Source organism: Ammospiza caudacuta, chromosome 11, assembly GCF_027887145.1.
Source record: "Ammospiza caudacuta isolate bAmmCau1 chromosome 11, bAmmCau1.pri, whole genome shotgun sequence".
Taxonomy (NCBI): Eukaryota; Metazoa; Chordata; class Aves; order Passeriformes; family Passerellidae; genus Ammospiza; species Ammospiza caudacuta.
Window position 1 is genome coordinate 17,549,016 of NC_080603.1, and position 22,430 is coordinate 17,571,445.

Here is a 22,430-nt window from a genome sequence, read left to right on the forward strand (position 1 = left end):
GATGTTGCTGACACTTGACACCGTATTTACTAGACTGATATGATTAAGCAATAACTATAATTCTGCTCCTCCTTTGGGTCATGGGACCTGCTTTTACTGGCCAGGGTAGATCAGGGTAGATGGAAATACTGATAACTCTCTAATTTGAGAATAACCTCCCAGTGGCACATGCTTCATCTGGAGTCCATGATGGAGCAGTCATATCAAGTATCCACAGATCATTATGCTCACCTGATTGCCACATTCTCAAAGCTTGATACATAAGGATATCAAAGTTTTCCTGCTTGGCCTCCACTACAAGTGAATTAGTGCAAAATATGAGATACATATTTATAACAATTATTATTTTATTTAAAGAAAATATGTGGAAATCCATCTGCACAATTGCATGTGTCACTCTCACACATCCTACAGCTTTTGACTCAAAATTAGCAAGGCTTAAAAAATAATAAGCTAAAAAAAAACCTCACACCATAAAACCAAGCTCTTTAGTGGCATTAAGTCTGACCTGTTTGCAGTGGTGGCTTTGACCCTAGGGCCTGTTGACTAACAGTAGGAGACAAGGGAATTGTGGGTACTGATCCATTTATCATGATTAAAGACTGTCCTGACATTTCACCTTAAGATCTCTGTGAGGAGGCTCTGATGTTGACCGGCATCTACAAAGGCGTGCTCAAAGTACTATTCATCAATCATCACTCATCTTAGTACTACTAAGATGGAAGAGTCTTCCTGAATTGGCTTCCATGCTAAGGGCACCAATCCCTGTCTCCTGAATTATTCACACAATTCATGACCTGAAAATTTTGTGCCAAAGGAAACTGAAACCGTAAAACTTTTTCCTCATCCCTCCCATGGCTGAACCAATCGGAAAGGACTGATTTGATATCCAGAGCTCATGATGAGTTCTGCCAGCCCAATGCCCTTGAGCAGAAAAGGCCATCATCATCATCAGGGACTGTAAGTGTTTGCCAAAAACTTGGTGCTGGAAAACGTCCTGAACATGCCGTACCGGTGACGGCAACTCTGTATGAGCAAAGTTGGCAAATCACCGTGCTCTGAACTTTCAGGGTGCTGGTATTCCTACATTCATGGGAGTTCACTGTGAAACCAGTAAGGGTATCTAATCCTCATTAAACTCTTTGGTGTGACAGTAGGGAAAACTGATGGACTTGTTTACATGTGATAATGGAATAATTTGAAATCCACTAGACCTCCAAATTTAGATCTGACATAAATGTAGGGACAGTTTATACCAAGCCTGATTTTAGCTGATGTCTTAGTCGATGTCTTTTGAATTTGTATGACCAAGCCCAGAAAGCCAATACTGGTCTAAGTCAGTTGGTTTCCACTTTCACATAATACAATGCAGCTTTATTACGTTGACTAAGTCAGATGTAATGGGTAAGTCAGAGAAGCTATTATTTCCACCCCAGCATAGGAAAAAGTGTGGGAGACTTTTGTCCCAGTGGAAAGCTACAACTTACAAAAGCCTTCAAAAAAGAGCCTTTTGGGACTTCAAACATTTCAGAAATTGTTTTCATTGTTTTCCATTGTTCTAAGCATCCCTGCACAGATGAGGACCTACAAAAGAAAATGCATTATGTAGCTTGTAGGAAGTCTACAACCATGTTCTAGACCAGATGACTCCAGAAGAGTTTGTGATAAGCTTCAGATCCACATCCAAACATCAGAACACCTACAACACAGTCTGAGTTCAGTGTTGCTTCATGAGAAAGTCAAAGGAGCCCCACCATAGCAAAAAAGAGAGAGACTGGCATTTTGGAAATCACAGACTAAAGTTTTATGAGCTCCTATTCATGCAAATGAGCCCTGTCTGAGGTATTAAGGGTCATGCAATATTCCCAACTAAGAGCGACACGAAATTAGTAAATTGCCATGGGGAAACAATATTAATATCTCATTGTTCAGTCTTATTTGTGCTGTATATTGTTCTGTTCTCCCCTGTCCCAAGAGCACAAGAATGAAGCTACTGCACACACTGATGTCCTAAGAGTTTACACAGGATTTATTCAGCCAGACTGATTTTACTCTAGCCAAGCTGATGTCAGTTGCAGCATCATCTTCTCAACCTACTGAGATGTGAGCCACAATATGCCACAATTAGACCATGCTCTAGAAACACCATCCTGTGAAATGTTTGTTCTTCTGAACAAATTGTTCTGCAATTTCCCTAGGCCAGAACGGCTCTTGTAATCAGACATTTGCTGGATGCACACCATTCCTACTTGCTACCTAACAGGTGTTACTCATAGTACCATGACTTCTGTCACTTACATGGGACTCAAGGCCACAGGTCACCCACCTGTTCTTCCCTGAAAGTTGTGCCACAAAGGCAGTAGACAGACAGGAAGACTGTGTGTGCACACCTTGTACAAAATAGAAGGAAGCAGAGTCTGTAGACTTGAAACAGCTTAGTTATTGCTCCTCACCCATTGTCCTGCTGTAATCAGAGCAAAGAAATAACAGAAAACCCACTGAGATCCTAAGACTAATTGGCTTTCTGTGAAGCATTGTTTTTGTTTAAAAGACCAAGACACACTTGAATCAATGGGCCTTATAAACAAAAATCCTTTACTCACCTTTACAGGGCACAGATCTCCAACCCCAGAGCAGCAATGTCCCTCTGGCCTAAGTCTGGGGTGGCCTCTTTTCCAAAGCCTGTCTTTGACCCTCCTGCTGAAGCTCCTAAAATGTGCATTATCGGTGTGGTTTTCTGCCTAAGCCCTCAAGAAAGTATGTGACTCTTCCCTGTGTGAGTGAACAGAACAGCTTCTATTCCTCACTCAGTTTAGAGCCAGCAGGGCAGAAAGAGACTGAAAGGGTTCAAATAACAAGCTTTCACTAGGAGCTGGCCATGTAACTGACACAGACCTTGTGGCTCTCCTCAGCCACCTTTCTGACAGAGGGATGCCATGGAGATGGCAATGCAGCAGCTGTGCACATCTGCAGTGCACATTCTCCACTTCCTTCACTTTCTGAATTCTGCCTGTGAAGAAACAGCAGAAATAAATCTGACCATGGGCAAGCTCCGTTTTTCACTCCCCTCCTCTTTTTGTTGCCATGCATGGAAATTGAGTATACACAGAATATTAAGTTATAGTGGTCTTAGCATCCATTAGTAGTGGCCTAATGGAACTACACAAGCACAGCACACTGAACCCTGTGCTTTGCCATTTTATCTTTAGAAGAAGGCAATGGTTTTAGGCATGTACAGATAAAAGATGGAGTATTTTAAAATGTCCCACTCAAACATCCACTCTTATTGTAGCCATACCTTCCCCAGTCCTGTTCTTCCACCTTACCTTCCTCCCTCCTCTAAACAACACACATCAGATTTGCCAGTGTGGAGAGAATCACACTTCACATGACCCATGTAGGCATCAAAAACTGGATCAGTTTGATGTGAGATGTCAAGATGGAGAATGGGAAAGAAAGGAAGGCCATTAGAATCAGACTCCAGGTAGTATCCTGCCCTATATATATGTGTGTACACACACACATATTTATTTATACATTTTAAGATTCTCACTCATTCCAGCCACGGGACAGAAATGAGAAGCAGCTGCACAGCTCGTGGAGATGACAACAAGAACACATGCCCAGAATTAGCTCCACGTTGGCAGTGACGTTCGCTAGGACTTTCCTGTCCAGAAGAGCTGGCTTCATATGACAGTCTTCTGCACAGCATAAAGGACCCACATTAGAGTCCTTTCTAAATGTCTCCCTCCAGCTCAGCCAGACACAATTCCTTAGCTCATGTGATCACAAACTCTGCACTAAAAAGAGTAGAAAGTCAATATTGTCATGTCCCAGCCATTCATCAACACAAGTGAAAACTCAAGGTAAAAGGCTTCAGGCTTTCTGCAGTTTTTTTGACAGTCACATGCTGAATTCACTTGTCTTTCACAGCAAGCACATAGTGAGGAAATAGAGACATTTGAAAAGCTGGGGTTTTTTCCAAGTGTAATTTTAAATGACAACAAAAGCAACTAAAACCCCCACAAAAACCCCCCTTCTTTCAACCTGCACTCACAAAGAATGCAGCACATTACCTGCCCAGCCTGCCCCTGACAGTACAGACAGAATCAGAACATGTACTGAGCAGATAGTAAGTTATTAACCTCTCAAGATATTGTCTGGAACCAGAATTTGTTGAGGAAATTGTATATTAAAGTCCAACACTGCTGCTAACTGAACACAGCCCGATTCACAGCTTTAAACAGACAACTTAGCATGGCTGGGATAGTGATTTGAAAGAATCTACAAAACAGAATAATTCACATCCCACATCCAGCTGTCTGTCCTTAGCAGTGGACAGTACCTTAGGCTGTGGAAGATGGTTGCACCCATATCTCTAAACTCTCAACAAAGGGGTCTGCTATTGTCAAAGTGTTTTACTTAACCACTTGTGTTCAATGGGGAGATGCATTTGTCAACTGTCAGAACTCATGTCACTACCTGTGCTGTCCCCTTTTGACCCTGGTGCTGTGAACACAGTTTTTCAGAGGTTTGGCTCTTAGCTCACACTTAGAGAAGTAATTATTTCAACATCTCTGTGCATGTCTTGGCAGACACACAAGGAAAAAAAAGAAAAAAAAAGGCAAATGAGCAAGTTGCTAAATGAAAGCTGGTGACAAGGTATCAGGTGCAGTCTCCCAGCTCCACTCTGCACCCACAGTGATCCCATTGCTATTGACATTGCCTGTTCCCTTCAATGGGGCTGGCTGACGCAGGGCCATGGGACAGGCACGGTGCTTTGCCACTCTCTCCTGCTCAGCTGACACAATCTGTGCTGTCACAGTTCAGGCAGGAGACATCTCAACTGCAGGTTTCACAAATCAAAACAGGTTTACTCTTGGCTGCTTGTAGCATCCCAAATGTCTGCCAGGGCTGGCTTCTTGTGATCTCCCTGCCAGTTTGAGATGACAGTCTCCTGACCCTAGAGCAGCAGTTGTGACCTTGGCTTGTAGCCAGAGACATGAAAACATGTGTTCATGACATGACATGGTGAACAGCAAGGTGCATTTGGAAGCATGAAAACAGTGCAGCTTACTAAAACCAGCAGGAAAGTTTGGCTACTTTTGATTCTTTTAATCCTCCCCTACCTCTTTGCACCACTGAGAATCATTCTGTATTGATTATGCTGACATTGACAGCAGAGTTGGAATTTTTTTTTTCACATGTCAGATGAGAAAGTGGGTTATGATTCATCTCACTGAATCTGAGTCAAAGCAATTTCTTATAAAAAACCAAACAGTTTTGATGCATTTCCATTAGAAGAGAAGAGGCTGGAGAACACTCAGCAAATGAGACAGTCCTGTTTAATTCTTCTTTTTAACATATTTCACTCTCAGATAAAATCTGTCCTTTTGCCCCACTAGAAATAACTCATTTTGAGTTAATGACACTAAAATACCCCCAAAAGCTACCAGCAAAAGACAAACCACCCTATCAAAAAAAAAGACAGCATGAGACAAATGCCATGAGAAGAAATAACAAATGCCACACTGTGCCCCACTTCCGTGGAACAGTGGTTGCTAGAGTGGAAAGTAACAGATTACTATGGTGAATTATCAATTTTCCTAATAGCCTTGAACTACCTAAATGCTGAAGTGTGCTAACATTAGTGGGTACATTACATTAACAGCAGTTAAAATGATCAAGTGTGATCCTGGAGCACATTTTCCCTCCTTTCTTGTTTTCATAGCCTTGTTACTAACCCTGGAAAATAGGGTTTCTGCTCAGCATGCTGGGAAGAACCTTCAGACTGGCTGTGATTTCTTATCAGACAAGGCTCACAAGTCCATTTTGGTTGATTTTCACATAAAATAAAGAGTGCGGCACAGTTTTGGGTAAGGCATGGAACTTGAAGGAATTCTAGGCTCAATTCTCACTTCACTACTGGATCTCAGCATGACTCTGGGTGAGTCATCTTAACTCTTCCAGTGAGCCCCTCGCTTGTAAATTAGGGACAGTAATTTCCTGGCCCTTGACATATTTTCAGATTCAGAACTCTGAGGGATGCACCCTGTTCCTACTCCATGTCTAATTTGCACATATTACAGTGTGACCACAGCCTTGGATGCCACTGCAGCACAATGAGCCATAGTGGAACATGGGAGCAAACTGCAAATTTAGTCCACAGAGCTTCAAAGAACAGGTGAGCTGTTCAGTTTTAAAAAGCAAAGAAAGGGCTCCTTTCTGTCAGGTCATGTAGACAACTAACTTGAAACAAAGAAATTAAACTATTTTCATGTTACTGGGACAAAGATTTATCCAAGAGTGCATTGCTGGAAGGGTTTCTAACTCCAGGTCCAAAACTGAATGCCTATGCCTCATTTGACAACTTAGCTACAAGTCATGACAAAAGAATGTCTTGAGGCTTTAAACACTCCAAAGCCCTATCTGAAGTGAAAATTATTCCTATCATATTACAGTCCAGAAAAACATTCTCACTCATTCATAAACACACACATACACACATCCCCTCTCAAAATAACTATGAGAATTTAGAGTTTATGATATCCCAGATGGAGGAAACTCCTGGTATCACTCATCTCCATAAAACAGGAGAACCAACCTTCTCCATCCTGTATGTCCTAGACTAACAGTCCATCTCCTGCTCCCGGCCTCACCAAGGAGATCCCCAACAAGGGGGCCTCCAGGTGCCACAAGTTTAATCAGGTGATGACATCCCCAGAGAGAACCCCCAGAGACCAGCCAGTTCATTTCATGTGGAGGAGGAAACAGCCAACAGGTAGGTCCTGCTTTTGCTTAATGATCTGAGCCAGCTACAGACTAATGAACTGCAGCTGAAGACTTGATGGCTCACTATCAAATTTTCAGCCCTTTCAGTCCACAGAGACTTTACTTGACTTTGTAAGTTTATAATGAATAAGCTGGATTGTCTTTGAATTGTCAAATTAAGGTAGAAATATTTGGTTTATTTCCATGCAGGACTGTTAAATAGGGAGGTTGGCTAATAGCCTCATCACTGTTCAAAGGTTTTTCTGAAAGATGAGCTTTCCTATCCATCTGTACAGGTCCTAGCACACCAAGGGCCCTCTCACAATGAAAGAAGTATCCACCAACCTCGTGAATTTTTTTTTTCATGGCTATGTTAATTTTTAAACATGCTGAAGAATCATGTAGAATACAGCTGTACTTTAGAAAGACACATCTCTGAATTTCATTATCACATTTCATTCTTCTCAGAAGACAGCAGGAAATTATCAGTTTTTATTTACTAACTTTCAGGACAAACCTAATTTCATTCATGGCCTGAAACCCAACTCTCTTTCACAGCATACAGGTGATCAAGGGAATCCCTTTGATTCAGTGCTACTCCAGAATTCTGAACTTATTCTCCATGAAATAACCTCTGCATCAAAAATCAGTTCTGTTTCAAAGTAAGAATATGTCTATGTTGACTGTCAGCAATTCAAGCTAAACTAGGGAATTAAAAACAGAAAAAGTCATGCTGCTTGCTACCTGTTCCAGCTGGGATTTTATGACCTACAGTAATAAAGGGTAACTGTGGTTTTAATGCAAGATTTAGATCCCATCTGTGAAGAAGTGGTGGTCTCTAAAGAGACTGTGCTTCAGAAACACTCATGATGCAAAGTCTTGTGTGGATAAAAAGAGGAAAACAGAAGGTAAATCTCTTGTCTCCTGGCTCATGTGGGTACCAGGTGCTCAGGACTTACAGAAGTGCAACCTTCTCTGATTCCTGACTGCTACATCTGCTGGATCTTCATTTAAAAGATGTGCATTCAAGCCTTTATAAGGCTAATATACCTGGCATAAAAATATCTAGGTGCTTAGCTTCATAAAGCATGTTTCCCAGAACTAATACAGAGTAAGATGTGGATAGGATCAACATCAGGAAGACTCAAACTTTTGCATCCATTTCCAGTCTTTCAAATGCTTGAGAAGCAACTTTGACCAGCTCACAGCCTCTTGCCTTGCTCATGGCTGGAGGTAAGTGTATGTAGATGTGGTATATTTTGCTCTCCAACCACTCACTGGCTTACTCTTTTTCTCTTCTTACTTTGCAGTTGTGGGCTAAAATTCACCATCTAGGTTGCATTGAGATTACCTTTATAAATTTGCTCTACCTCGCTGTGCAAGGATGCCGGCAGGCAGAGGACTCCCTGAGAAGAAGCTAGACGAGGGTGGCAAGTACTGACAGAAGTGAGACTGAAGAAACAGGCTCTGAAAGCCATTCACCAAGATAATTAAAGCCCCTGGGGAGCAGAGGGAGGGTGGCTCCCTTTGCGGCAGGCCACAGCAGGGCCGCTGGATGTTGATGGTGCTGCACTGTGACCTCCCTGAGCAGAGGTTGCTCCCAGGCTTTGTAGCCTGTGTGCAAACGCTGGAATATGGCTTGAACATAAAAAAAATTACTTGAATGACAATGGAGAAAAGGGTCCCCGTTATATGTCTGTTCTTCCTGCTTTTGTGAGCGCTTACGTAACAGAAAATGACTGTCAGCTCATCAGTTGTTGAAAGTCTAACCTACTATTTTCTGACCCAGATGTTGTTCAAATGAGGACAGACACCATCTTGCAGCAGAACCCCTGCCTTTAGACAAAAGACACATCACATTACATGGCAAAATTACAGTGTAATTATGCTCTTGTAATAATAATATGCTTCTTTTAATGATAACCTTTTCAGAACAGATCTAAGAGTACGGGCAAGATATGACAACTTTCAGTTTCTTTTTCTGGTAAAACTTCAGATGAAACCAAGTGGCTACTTCTGCCTTTTAGAGGCTGCTGATATGCCTGAACAAGACTGAAATGCAGTTCAGTTTAGACAATTGGACCATGTTCAATTTAGAGTCCCTAGAACTGTACAGTGCTCAGAGCCATGCCAAAGGAAACAAAGACAGCATGAACCAAAGGAAGTCATACCTGGACCATCCAGTGTGTCTCCTCAGCTGAACCTCCTACAACTCCACCACACTCGCTCCCATACCTGACTTGGACTGCTACCTCCTAACCCATGTCCTGGTCCTCAAGAAGTAAAATTAGGGAACACATTCAACACTGTTTGGATACCAGGTCTCTTGTCCTATTGAAGGAATTTTAGCTTATGAATGGAAACCAAATAGAGATGCAAGGCCAGTGATGGGAAAGGTTGGCAGAGCCTTGGCAGATTCAATACTGGCGTCACTTATCATTCTTTAATTTTAACTGTAAAATGACATCTCGAACCATTGGAGATGAAGGCTTCTCATTGGGGGATGCACATATGACTGCTGCTGCTAATCATCTCCAGAAAATTCAGTGAAAAAGGAAAAAATTAAGTTTGAAAAGTAAAACAATCTGCCACAGGTCAAGATGTCAAGATGAGAAGCAGAAAAGACAGTCAAGCCTCCTGTTTCTTGGCCTTGTTCTTCAACCCAATTCTGTACCATCTCTCCCATTGTCAAAGCCAGGGTACACAGAAAATGCACATAAAAACCTATATCTCCTGAATTATCAGCTCAAACTTAAATCATGATTCCTTTACTGCACAAACTGAATATTTCCCACAGGGTGATTTTGGCATCTCTCTTCTCCCCATGCATCCCTACAGCATGCTGGAACTACAAAAGGAGACTGCTACATTATCCAATACGTGAAACTGGTGGTTCCTTTGGTAGCTCTGAGCATTTATGGTAAAATACCAGTGAGAGTTTCTTCCCACCAGTCAGGCAAACTGCTGTGGGGAGTGACTCAGCTGGGACATAGTCCAGAAGGCAACAGGAGATGAGGGGCCCCAATGGCACTTTTCCAGTCTTAATCAGCACTGTCTGCATGGTGATAGAGACTGATAAGCTGCCAGAAGTAATTTCTTGCTATAAAACTTGAAACAGTGGTCCAGAACAGTTGTGATCTGTGTGTGCATGTATTTGGTTGGGTTTTTAAAATGCAGAATCAAGGGCTGTAATTTCCCATGGTGGCCAACAAACAATTTTGATAGTCTCATTTTAATCTCCTATAAGTATCCATTTCTCCTCCTTCAACCTTACCCAATTTCCACTCCACCAGGTATTATTTTTTCCAAACAAATCAGACATGCTTGTCTATAATAGCACATTTATCAACAGGGAGGGCTGTGATAGGGAGAAACTATCCCTACTGCACAGAGCATAAGACATTTGGGAGTCCTTTCTAATAAAAAGGGATTTGATTAAAGACAGCCAACTACCACAGATCAGCAACTTAATCATCAGTAAAGAAGGAAGAGCAGCTTAGATTCAAAAGACTTTAATTTGCTGATATGCCAAGGACTTCCCAGGAGTAGTCACTCCACAAGTTACTCCAGAATCTGCAAGGGGGTTGGAGGGGACATACACCAAGGATTAGGGTGCTTAGACCTATTATAGTAGTTTGGTCTTAACAAAAGTTAGGCAGAATACCCAACATGCACGTTTAACTTCTAAAAATTCATAAGAATTTAAAAAAATTCTTATGCCTAGTGATATTTCCATACTTAAGCATTGCCTTGCCAATGGCAGCTAGAGGATTTCCCAGCAACTGGTTGTGCTGCTGTAGTAAGCCCTGGAAAGACAAAGCTGCCAGCTGTGATCTGGCTGCTTCCAAGCATCTCCAGCATGCTGCTCCTGGCTCCCACCACACTCTCAGGCGGACAGTGTGATCCATGCCCTGCTGCCAGCTGTGAGTGCTTGGGTGAGCAACCCCTGCCTAGAACCGTTCCCCCAACTCTGAAATCACTTTCAGTGGTTTTCACCTGGGAAGCTGCAGAGAGGTGCAGTAAGCACAGGCTGGATGGAAGTGCTGGCTGCCCATCTCCTCAGCTCAGCTCACTGGGTCTGCCAGACAGAATTTCCACAGCAAAGAGACAACTTGAGTGACTACTACTCTTCTTCCTTCCCAAGGAACCTTCACCCTGCCCACTTCTGGGCAGATTCTGCTGACTACAGAACCAAGATGGCTTGATTGAAAACCAGAGATACAGTGAATGAACTTGCAGAAGGAAGTTGGTTACACAGAAGATCCCAGAGTGTGGGCAGACCAAGTAAAATGACCTTTCTCTAGCCTGACAGTTCAAATGTAATTATTCCAACAAATTATTTTCATGACTTAATATAACGCCTTGCAGCTTTCTAGCAAGGTTAATTAGATTCTTCAATTCAAAACCTATCTGCTCTTAACCAACTTTTAATATGCTGAAATCCAGTTTTCTAAATTCAAACTAATAAAAGTGATTAGCTGACAGCTATCTGGTATGCTACAATTACCATGGCATTTAGACCTCAGGCATAAGATATTTAATGCAAATCAGAGTCAATGTCTCTGCCCATTTGTCCTTTTTCGGATTACTTGATCAATGTGCCATATGAATCCTGTACAGTCCACACTACCATGCAAAACAACTAAAGAACAAGGGCAGAGATATTGGTTGAGACAGTTAACCAAAGTTGAAAGATTCTTTTTCCCTCCCACACTTAATTTGCTCTTTCCACATGAGCATGAAGTTACTGAAGGCACTGGCTGACAGCTCAAGTAGAGATGAGTATTTAGTTCTGACATAGCCAGAATTAGTACAAAACTCCCGGCCTGCACTGCCATATCAGAGAGCTTCATCCACTGTGAATCCAGAGACCCAGGGAGGAGCCTGGGTTGGAGCAAAGCTAGGAAGATGAGGGCAGCCTACCTCTTTCACTAATGCCTTAAGTTTCAGCTTGCATATTTTTTCGATTCTGTGCTGCCCTAGTGTGTGACTCTGAACTTTATATTAAGTGTTAGCAAGTTCCCTTCACAGTTTACAGACAAAAAAATTCTTTCCCAGCCTGAGAACCAAGGACACTGCTGTCAAGAAGTATAAAGAACAGTGAATTGAGGAGAGCAATCTGGGAGGATGGGACTTCATAACCTGAAGCTTTAATTGGACAATTGACCTCAATATGTAAATGAACCAAAACTTATAAAAGTGTGAAAACTTGTGACTGGTCATCCATCTTGCATCCATCTTGGGTCCATCTTGGGCGGTACTGCCCAAGGTGTATCCTTTGAAGGCTTTTTAATAAACACCTACTTTATTCCTTTAACTCTGTCTAGCCTCTGTTCCAGGTCAGCCTCTTCAGGCATCAACTGTACCTAAGCATATGAAGCAGTGCCCTAGCATTCTGTGTTTTGTTAGATAGAAATGCTCCTAGAAGACTGTATGGGGCACAGCATGCTAGGGAGCTGAGGAGATGTCCAGCCCAAGACATAGTTCTTTGGCACATCAGGAATGCCAAGGCTGGACATCACCTCAGAGATGAACTTCAGTGGCACACAGAAGATCAATCAGGTGTGGTTGGTAATTACACATGACTTGCCCAGAGTAGGACTAAGGTTGTTTGTTTTCTCCACCATGCATCATGCATGATTATTCCACCTTTGATTATGCTACTGTTTATATGAATAACACTGGCAAAACTTCTCAGTGCTCTGAAGCCTCCTTTCCATTTTCTCATCTCCTGCTGAATTAAGAGCTAATGGCATGGCATTGGTCTGACATTGGTCTGATCTGATAGCCAAATTGATGACCTGAGAGACTTTATGTTCCCACTCTTTCAGCTATGCATCCCTTTTGGATGAAGAAACTTTGATGTACCACCCTCTTGAACAGAGCAGAGCAATCTTAGTCATACAATATTAGTCTGCAAAATCTGAGCTTTGCAGCTTCATAAATACAAGTGGTAAACAAAACTAAAACTTCACTTCAGGAAGCAATTTTCGAGCTGTGAGGAAAATTAATCACTAGAACAGCTTATCAGGGTAGGTGGTTGACTCACCATTGCTTGAAGTTTTTAAGATAAGATTAGATCTTTTTTTTTTTTTTTAAGTCATGATTCAATCATGTTCCTGGGAGAAACTGAGAGGAGGACATTAGGCAGTATAATGGCAAGGTTCTTTCTGACCTTGAGCCAGCGAATCTTCTTTGTTTATCTGCCTACTTTCTTGGGCAAAAAGGAAAACGGAATGGGCTTTGGTCCATCAACCAACTCCTGCCACACAGTTCTGCTTTAAGAAAATTGCTGTAATCAGATCTCATGCTTCAGGGCTTCAGCCATTTGCCTGAAGAGGGTAGGAAAAAAGTTTCCCTCTCTTTCCTGCCCAGCTAATGACTAAATACATGTTATGTTTATTTGGTCGTAGTTTCATGTTTAAAACATCAGAGAGTGAACCCAAATGGCTATGGACAAAGTCAAAGGCAGAAACACAGAAAATGCTCCCTGGCTATTTTCTATTCAGTTAGCCATTCATGCTCACACCTCAGATCTGTGATAATCATCAATTCTGATGACTATCAGTGTTTACAGAGAAGACATTTTGGTTATTAGGGTGCAGCCACAGAACGCAGAAAGGTATTGATAGAGAATTGGGACTGATACTAACCCCACCTATAAGGGCAATATTTGTTTGATGAGAACATCTTAATCTTCTCATATTATCAGATCTTTTGCCACTGCAAGATCCTTGCTTGTTAGTGAAACTGTGGTCCCACCCACTCTCTGATTAAACCAGATCATGAAAGTTTCTTTAAGCCAGAAATGTGTCGGTCCAACCAAACTCTATAGCAAATAGATCTGGGGGCAATCTAAATTAATTTTTAAGAAATGTTGAAATAAAGGAATATAAAGAACACAAAATGAATGGCCTGCCCCAGTCTTTAACTCTACAAACTACAGCAGTTTGTTTCATAATAATATTATTGCCCAAGCCTGTAAGAAACAAAGCACACAGGCAGATCCATTGATCTCACCATAATCAAGTGCCCAAGACTCTTTGATTTCAAGGCAGAGTTCAGAGGTCTTACCACCTACGTTTCATGTAAAGGCAAGATATAATTCTACACCTATAGGTGCCTAAGATAATTATACTCTACACCACTTAAGAAGGAAATTAGATGCATATCTTTTTCCAGGTAAGGAAGATGACACCGTTATGAACCAATCAGTCCAGATTTGTCTTGTATTTGTTGGACCCAATTCTGGGTCCCCATGTATAACCAACCTGATTGACTCAAAATGGATTTCCTTTTAATCTGTGCCAGCACACAGAAAATGAAAATCCATGCCTTGGAAGCAGAACACATTTACACTGCCAGATTTTTTTGCAGCTGCAATGAGAAGGGATGGGGCAGGCAGGCATGACAGCGACTGCACCTGAATTCAGACTGGTAGCCTGGAAGCTGGGGACAGATGGTGTGAAAATGAACCAGACACTGAAAAATTCAACTTTATATCCAGTAAGACTATAAACATACAGTGAGTGAGCATGAGATTTATGCTGAAATTACAGTGGAATTCCTATGGATGATTACACTTCCAGCCCAAGCATGGAAAGCACATCCATCAAAACGAGTGTCACTACATTACCAGTGCAGTTGTCAGGCCTCCCATTACTGAACCCAGTAAATACAGAAGAGGACCACGAACACTTGTGACATGGCTCACCAAAGTACTCATCAGACGGAGGATTCTCCATGTCATACAGCATTTTCTTGGTCAGATGTTCCAGCTCATCCTCAGGCCTGAAGGCAGGAGTGCTTGATGTAGGTCCAGAGCTTGGATACCCACTCTGAAAAGAAAAAAAAGAACAGCCTGTGATGTGGTATAAAAGCATTCACACAGTAAGGGGCTATATTGGCTGCTCAGTGTTGAACTTCATTCTTCATTTAGTGTTGAATTTTTTTTAAGACAAAAGGGATTCAAGCAAGTAAACACCTTACTTAATGTTATGAAAATGGACTCTGAAGAGCATCCAGTGAAGTACTATATATCCTCCTAGAATGGGAAATATCCTGTGCCTCATAATTAGATGTCTACTGGGTAGCACATAATAATAAAAAAGCAGATTATTCCAAGAATAACTTGATACAAATGTTCTCCAAAACTGAAAAAGGCTTGGAAGCATTTAAGTTCAGACTTGGTAAAAGTTCCCATCACTTAACAACACAACATAAATGATAATTCTCCCGTGGTAGAGTACACGGACAAAGACAGATGATCCCAAGGTGCTAGTTACGTTCTCTTCTTGTTTGTTTTGACACAAATCCTGCTGTAAACTTCAGTGAGATCAGGAGCTGGTCCACAGATTTTTAGTACTAGAGGTACAAAGGTTTTAATATGTGTGTAGAACCCAAGATCTCTTGGCCTTCATAAGCTAACAGCCGCACACAGTATTTGCAGCCTGTCTAAGAGAGTCTTCTCCCTGGAAAACACCAAAAGTATGGCATATTTTGAGAAGCACAGAAATAGTCTTGTGCCTCGAAGTTTCTTAGAAGAAGCCAAGTTTGGTGTCCATAAGGAGGAACTCAGTCATCTCAGGATTAAAAAATGCTGACACCAGCTCTCCTTGTGTGCACTGCTTTCTTGAAAGACTTGGATATGAAAACTAATTTATTTATAAAACACATAATTTCAGTAAAGCAAGTGATTTTATTGATTAATTGCTGCCTACATCAAGGACTGGACCTTTGATATGAAACAAGGAAACATTTTTCCATGCTCCATAACTACTTAGATGGCAAGAAAATGTAAAATCACTGCAGAAACAATACATTGACCACTTCTAGGCACTACGTCTGACATGATGAATCTTTATTGAGCCAGTGATGTTCAACAGAAAACAGCAGCTTTAAAGCACTGCACTTCAAGAGAATTAACTATATACTTCCATACATTTTTCTTCCACCCAGACTCCCTTGGCCAGAGCTTTGTGGCTTTTTTAGAAGGGCTAGTCTACAACGACTTTATTAGAAATAATATATAGCATAATCCTAAAAAAAGTTTATTAGTAAGTCAATTAAAGTTGTCAAATGTAAGACATTTAACCTTGGAACAACCTGTTTTTTTCCCTTTGCTCTCTTGTTCTTGAGAACCAATCACGAATCTTTCCTGAACATATATTTTAACACAGCAAGTGCAGCCAAGGATTTATTAGCTTGAGAAATCAATCCAAGCTTCTAAAGGTTCTATTCCAGGTATTGTACCTATTTCATTCAATTTCCATGCAGAAAAGAATGACCTCTGCCATTCCATCAACAGAGACTCCTTTCCTAGACTTTGCATGGAGAAGACAGCATGGTCTGAAGCTGATAATGGTCCCCATCCCTGTATTTCCCATTAGTCATCACCAGCCTCTTCTGCTGGGCTTTGTCCACACATCATTTGAAACACCGCCTTTACCCTTGGGCCCTGTAATAGACATGGACAAAAACAGAAGGCACAAGCCACAGTCTGTTCACAGAAAAGGGCAGTGAGATACATGGAGCCGAAGCGGTTTGCTCAGCATCACACATGGGCTCTAGGGCAAAGACAAATCCTGCATCCTGGCTGTTGGGAGCCCTACATTTTCCAGCCTCACTCACTGGGGCTCTACCTGCCGTTGCAGACCTACACTGAACATTCTGCAACCCAAAGCCACTGCACCTGCAGGCTTTGGCAGGAAGTCGGTGAAGCCTCTCCCTCATTTCCATGCCGGCTTCCCATAACTCCCAACTGGGGAGCCCTCCATAACTAATTCATACGGGCTTGGATTAGGCCCTTTAAAATTAAAGACCAAAATCTGCAGATTTTCAGTTTTGTCTGACTCTCTCTGGTTTTGGAGGCCACACTGCCTCATACATACAATAAATAGGCTGCTCTCCTATTTTATCTACATTGCACTTTTCCAAACCAGGCAGATTTGCTATCCAGTACCCAATGTCAGCAGAAATAACAAATACCAACCACAATGTTATGAGACACTTGGACTTATTTTGACTAAAATGCCATGCCTTTTTGACCAGCCTTTAAGGAATACTAGGCACATCTTTTTCCTCCTCCCATGGCACATGCTGACTACGTGCCTCCAGGAAAATGCATTTCATGAATATGAACATGCTGTTTGCTGGGACATGCACACACACAAACATAGAGAGTAAAGTGTATCCTTAGTCCAATATAAAATACTTGTTTCAGCAAAACAGTTTCCTTCCTTCTCCTTTGTTATGTCAGGGTAAAAATATAACTCTGGCTTGCCTTACAAAACAGAGTTGTGGTGCTGTTGTTTATATTAAACTTCCTCTATTTTCTCCTGTTCTGTACAATAATCAAGGCTGTCTAGAAATTCAATTTGCTGTCTGATCTACCAGTTAACTAACTTCATGCATTCACTTTTCCCCATGCACATACCTCAGTGCACACAAATATCCACATCCTTAGCTAGACACAGCTCAAAGAAAAGGACTGCATTGACTTGCAGACCCAAAGCACCACTCTGTCGGGCTAACCACAGAAGCATCAGGGATGATAAACTGATCCACAAAAATGGAAAAGAGCCCAGTAAAAAAGCTGGCACGAGGAACTATGCTTTGGAAGCGCAGGCACCTGAGTGCCTCCTTTGCTACTGAGATCAAACACCAAGCAACCTCAGAGAAGATTGCAGGAGCAAGCTCAGGAAGAAAAGAGGATTGCATAGCATGTGCAGATGCAAAAGCATTCCTAAATAAACACTGTCCTGCATACTTAGTTGGGATGTAAAGGAAAACACCAGCACTTCCAGGGTTAAGCCCTGTAGAAGAAAGTATCTTCATGCTACAAAGGAAGTGAGCTAATTGCTTGTGCCACTATCAAAATGCTGCAACAACATCTGGCTCATCTTCCTTATTAAAGTTCAGTTCCTGAAAAGCCAGGTCAAAAGAAGCAGTCGTGTGGAATCACTGCATAATTATTTTGGTACACAACACTGATACTTGCTTCAGTGCTTCCCTGGCACATGTTTTCTACTCCAGACCTGTCTCAGATGTAAGGGCTGCCCAGAAAAGGGAGCTCTGCAGTCAGTGTGGTGCATTTGCCAACAAGAACCTTATCCCCACATAAATATTTACCCATATGGGTAAAAACTGCAGTGCAGAATCTGCAAAGCCATCTGAAGATGATGCTGTGATGAATGCACCATCATTCAGAATACACTGTATGTGGTCATTTTTCTTGTCCATTTGCAAACATTGTAGAAGAAGCTTCTTCTCTCTGGGAGAAAATAACTTCAATTACGTGTTCCCAGTTACAGAAATGTGGAAATTATCTTCTTTTCAGAAGGTAGAATTAGCTGAATTTGGAATTGAAAAGCAGCCAGAAACATCTTTCACTGATAGCTACTTTCTCTTCACTTTTTTCCTCCTGTTTCAACTGCATGAAGTTAGTCCTTTCATTTCACTCACCAAAACTAATAGTTAGTTAAATAGTATTGCAGCATAATTTTTTGTTCAATGGTTTGACAAAGACCACATTTTTAAAGAATTTATTGACTATCCAAAGCCATCACAAACTTTCAGAGCAAGAAATCCAGCATAGTGCCACATCTCTCATGAGTTGTGCTCCCAAGGAAGTATCAAGACTGCCTACAGCTGTAATTCAGTTTATAATTAAGGCCAACTCTTACTGAGGAGATGCATTAGAAAAAATATTTTAATTCTTGATTTATTTTCCCAGTGAAAGGTTACAGCCGCCAGAGTACATAAAGATTCCTGAAAAGAGGATTCTGCCTGGAATCCTTGCATCATGCACATTCCTGGGCTTATTCCTGGTCAGAGGATAACTCATCAAGATCCTCTGAAGAAACTGCCCTGCATGAGGAGATATCCACTGACAGTCAGTGCCCTCCAACCCACACCAGAAGACCAAAATTTCAAGTGTTGGGCTGCCAGGAGAGAGGGCTCTTCCGGGCCATGCCAGAGTGGAACAAGCCGCTGGTTCCCTGGCTGCCTACCTGCCCTGCCCCTCACAGCAAACCAGCAATCCAGAACGTGCAGTTCTGCCAGCAGAGCCCTCATTTGTTTAACACTGCCTGGCTTTGAAATAGGACAGTTTTGTAACTGCTTCAAAGCTCTAGAGGATATTTTTCTTTATTTTTAAACTTCATTATTGCAACTGTATCCTCACTTAACTATCCATGCACATTGCCTGTCCTAATCCTGCTAAGCTCTTAGTTTCAGTGATCTCATGTGGCATTAAGCTACACAGAATTTGAGTAATAATAACAATAAAAGTATTTTCCTCTGTTTTAGCTCCACAGCCAGCAATTTTGCACAATTGTCTCTTTTTTTTTTTTTTTAACACTGTGAAACTGGGATGCAGACAGGTAGAAGGGGAGGTATCTTGTTGATAATTTTAAAAGACAGTAGAGCCAGAATGCAAAATCATGACAGAATTGAGACGTTTCCTGGACTTTTGAAAATCAGGCTGCTCATACAGATGTCTATTTTGACTCACCAGAGCAGAGCTTTTAGCTTACAGTCACGAACCCAAAATCTTGGTCTTTGTGTACTGATACTGAATTCAACAGGCTCACCATACATGCACCCTAATTACGCTGTAAAATGGGTTCAGCAATACTTCTGTCTTAATTAATCAGTGCTGTGGAGCTGTTCAAGCCTCTACGACATAAGTGACAACACAGAGACAGAGCCTTTTATTAACCATCAAGCATGGTAACAAAAGAACATCACTGTTTTGTCCTTGGATTGTTTTATGCTATTATATGTAAACACACTAAGTAGCTTTTCTTGCTACTCTTCATATTCTCACTAATGTTTTGAATCTGGAAGGGCTGGTTATTTTTTCTAGATATTATAAAAATGGGATACTCTGTAAACACCACCATCTGCTTCTGGCTTCTGCACTGAGCATGACTGTGTTAAATGACACCTTCCACTGCTATTCTGGCGAGTTCTTGCTTCTGCTGGACACTATGGACTGTTTATATATTCAGAGTTAACAGCAGATGTGCAAGATTTTTATGGAGCAACATTGACCATTTCTCATTATGAAATACAAAGTAGTGGCTGGTTCTCCAAGTAATAAATATTTTACATGTTATCTCAGGAAACAGCAGATTTAAGCTATATTTCACATATAAAATACTACATTTTAATGTCCCATTGGTGCTTAAATGTATATACAGAAACAAATGCAGCAGTGCCTGATCTTGCCTGGGGCCTCTTGGCCCTATCATTACACAAATATGCTTTACTTGTCAAGGCTTATCTCATATGAAAAGGGGAGCAGGCTGTTTTGTTTTGTGTTTTTCCATTAACCCCACTTATTTTGGTAATAGACATTTTAGGCATTTAAAAAAACAAGCCAAGAACTCAAGGAACAGCTGGATGGTACTACTGAGAGTGAGAATGAGGCACCATTTTTATACCCATATGCAAATAAAGAGAACGCACCATTTTAGCTCTATGGTTTTGGCTGGAAGAGCTCAGTCTGCTCCATAAAATTGTATCAAGAGGTCCTGTGCTTACTCATCTCTTTGTTTCAAGATCAAAGGCTTTATTCTGCTCCAAGCTGCTTGCCTTGCCACATCTCTCTGGGCTCAGAGTCAAGCATTCCCTTACTCCCATGGATCATCACCAGCAGTAAAGACCCTACAGGCTGCCTCTCAGCTCCCCTCCTCTTCACATCATAATACTGGGGGCTTCCAGGATGGCCTTCAAAGCACTAATTAAGCATTATATTTACTACTATCAACAGGTTAAAATCTGTACTTCAGAGTAGGAGCCATAAACTTCCATATGAGACAACAGTCCCACTGCTTTGATCCCAAGCTGCACAGCACACTGCTGTACAAGAGTTTGAATTCACTTTTTGACATTTTGGCTATAGGTCCTGGGGTGCACAGAGCATACAGGACTCCTTGCTTGGGCAGGCGATGAGCCCCAAGATCTGTACAGGGCTCCCTTGTGCCAGTCCAAGGTGGCACTACTGAAAGATATCAAGCTGTGGGGGGCTCCAGTGGCAGTGATTGGCACTCCAAGGGCTCACCATCAACCAAGACATATTCCCATCTAATAGGACAAGCACAGAGGCAAACCTAATAAAAATGGAAATGCTTCAATATTCATACTGATGAAAAGAGATGTGTGAGCTGACAAAGTACTCAACTCACTCAGATGATTCACTGCCACAATAAAATGACTGAAAGAAGCACCTTCCCTCCAAAGCGTATCCTTCTAGTACCACCTTCTCTCCAAAGCCTACCCTTCCAGCACCACCTTCTCTCCAAAGCCTACCCTTCCAGCACCACCTTCTCTCCAAAGCCTACCCTTCCAGCACCACCTTCTCTCCAAAGCGTATCCTTCCAGAAGCACCTTCTCTCCAAAGCATATCCTTCTAGCACTACCTTCCCTCCAAAGCCTACCCTTCCAGAAGCACCTTCCCTCCAAAGCCTACCCTTCCAGCACCACCTACTCTCCAAAGCCTACCCTTCCAGAAGCATCCTTAAAATCTAAGGAAATAACTGAGTTTTGACCTTTTTTTAAGTTTTTCACTTGCACAACCTTTCAGAAAGGCAGAGCTGAACGATTTCCACAGACACTGAGGGGTGACACAGTGTGATGGGCTCATACACACGGCTGGCATGGCACCCACAGTGCCCGAGGAGCTCCCCAGCACTGCCTGACCACCACTGACCCCCAGAGCTGGGGCTGGACCCGGTGCTCAGTACCAGCACCACCTGCCCTGCGGTTCAGCTTTGGCACCCAGTGAAAAAACAGGTGGCCCCAGCTGCGGGGCCTTAGCAGGTAACAAAAACAGAAGTGCCATGGCATCACTTGTTTCAAAAGAAAAATAAATCTCACCATTTTAATGGTACTAATTTTGCATGTGAAACTTGCATTCATACTGTATTAACAGTTTAAATATAGCTTTCTTGCCAGAAGCCTGAATAGGCTAGAAAAGATACTTAAAATATGCAAATTGTGTTTCTGTTTTAATACACAAAGAAACCTAAAATCATATCACTTTCCATCACCAAGACAGGTTTTAATATAAGGTTTTTTCATGTGAAAACTGTAACAGCAAACAAATGGTTAACCAAGTGTGTTTAACCCACTATCTGTAGTCTCACTTTTAGTCAACTGTGACATGGGCCATTACACTTCCCAGGACACCAATGACTTAAATGAAGACTACATATTTTGCTTAACATTAAAAGATTATATATATAAATTACAGTAAAAAAAAAAGGCTTCTCAAACTGGAGCAGGTGCTTGGTTCAACATCCATAGCATTGGAGGGTAGGATTCCTGAGCTTTATCCTCAGAAATATTTTTAACCAGTCTGATCCTGCACCCTGCTGTTATAAATGGTGTTCATAATGCTTGGCTGTCTCAAGAGAGTTTGAGAGGCTCAATGAACTCTTCATTACAAAATGCTTTGAGATCCTTGAATGAAAGATGCTCAATGAGTACAAATCATGACTATTAATAATTACCTTTACTAGCCAAGACTGTGCCTCCTTTCACTCACATCTGTCTAGATTTTGTCTTTTAAGATTATAACATCTTCAAAACATACACTGGTCTCCCAACATGCCCTCAGTGGTCTTGTATAAATAAAAGTGATAAGAATAATA

General features: G+C 41.7%; 1 protein-coding gene across 1 annotated transcript in view; it reads right to left on the reverse strand.

Annotated features, from left to right (window-relative positions):
* The window catches only part of LPP (LIM domain containing preferred translocation partner in lipoma), a 254,599-nt gene that overhangs the window by 55,021 nt on the left and 177,148 nt on the right, over nucleotides 1-22,430 (reverse strand). The window contains exon 7 of the mRNA XM_058812127.1: nucleotides 14,486-14,609. Within this exon, the coding sequence (XP_058668110.1) occupies nucleotides 14,486-14,609 (124 nt within the window). The remainder of the gene's footprint in view (nucleotides 1-14,485; nucleotides 14,610-22,430) is intronic.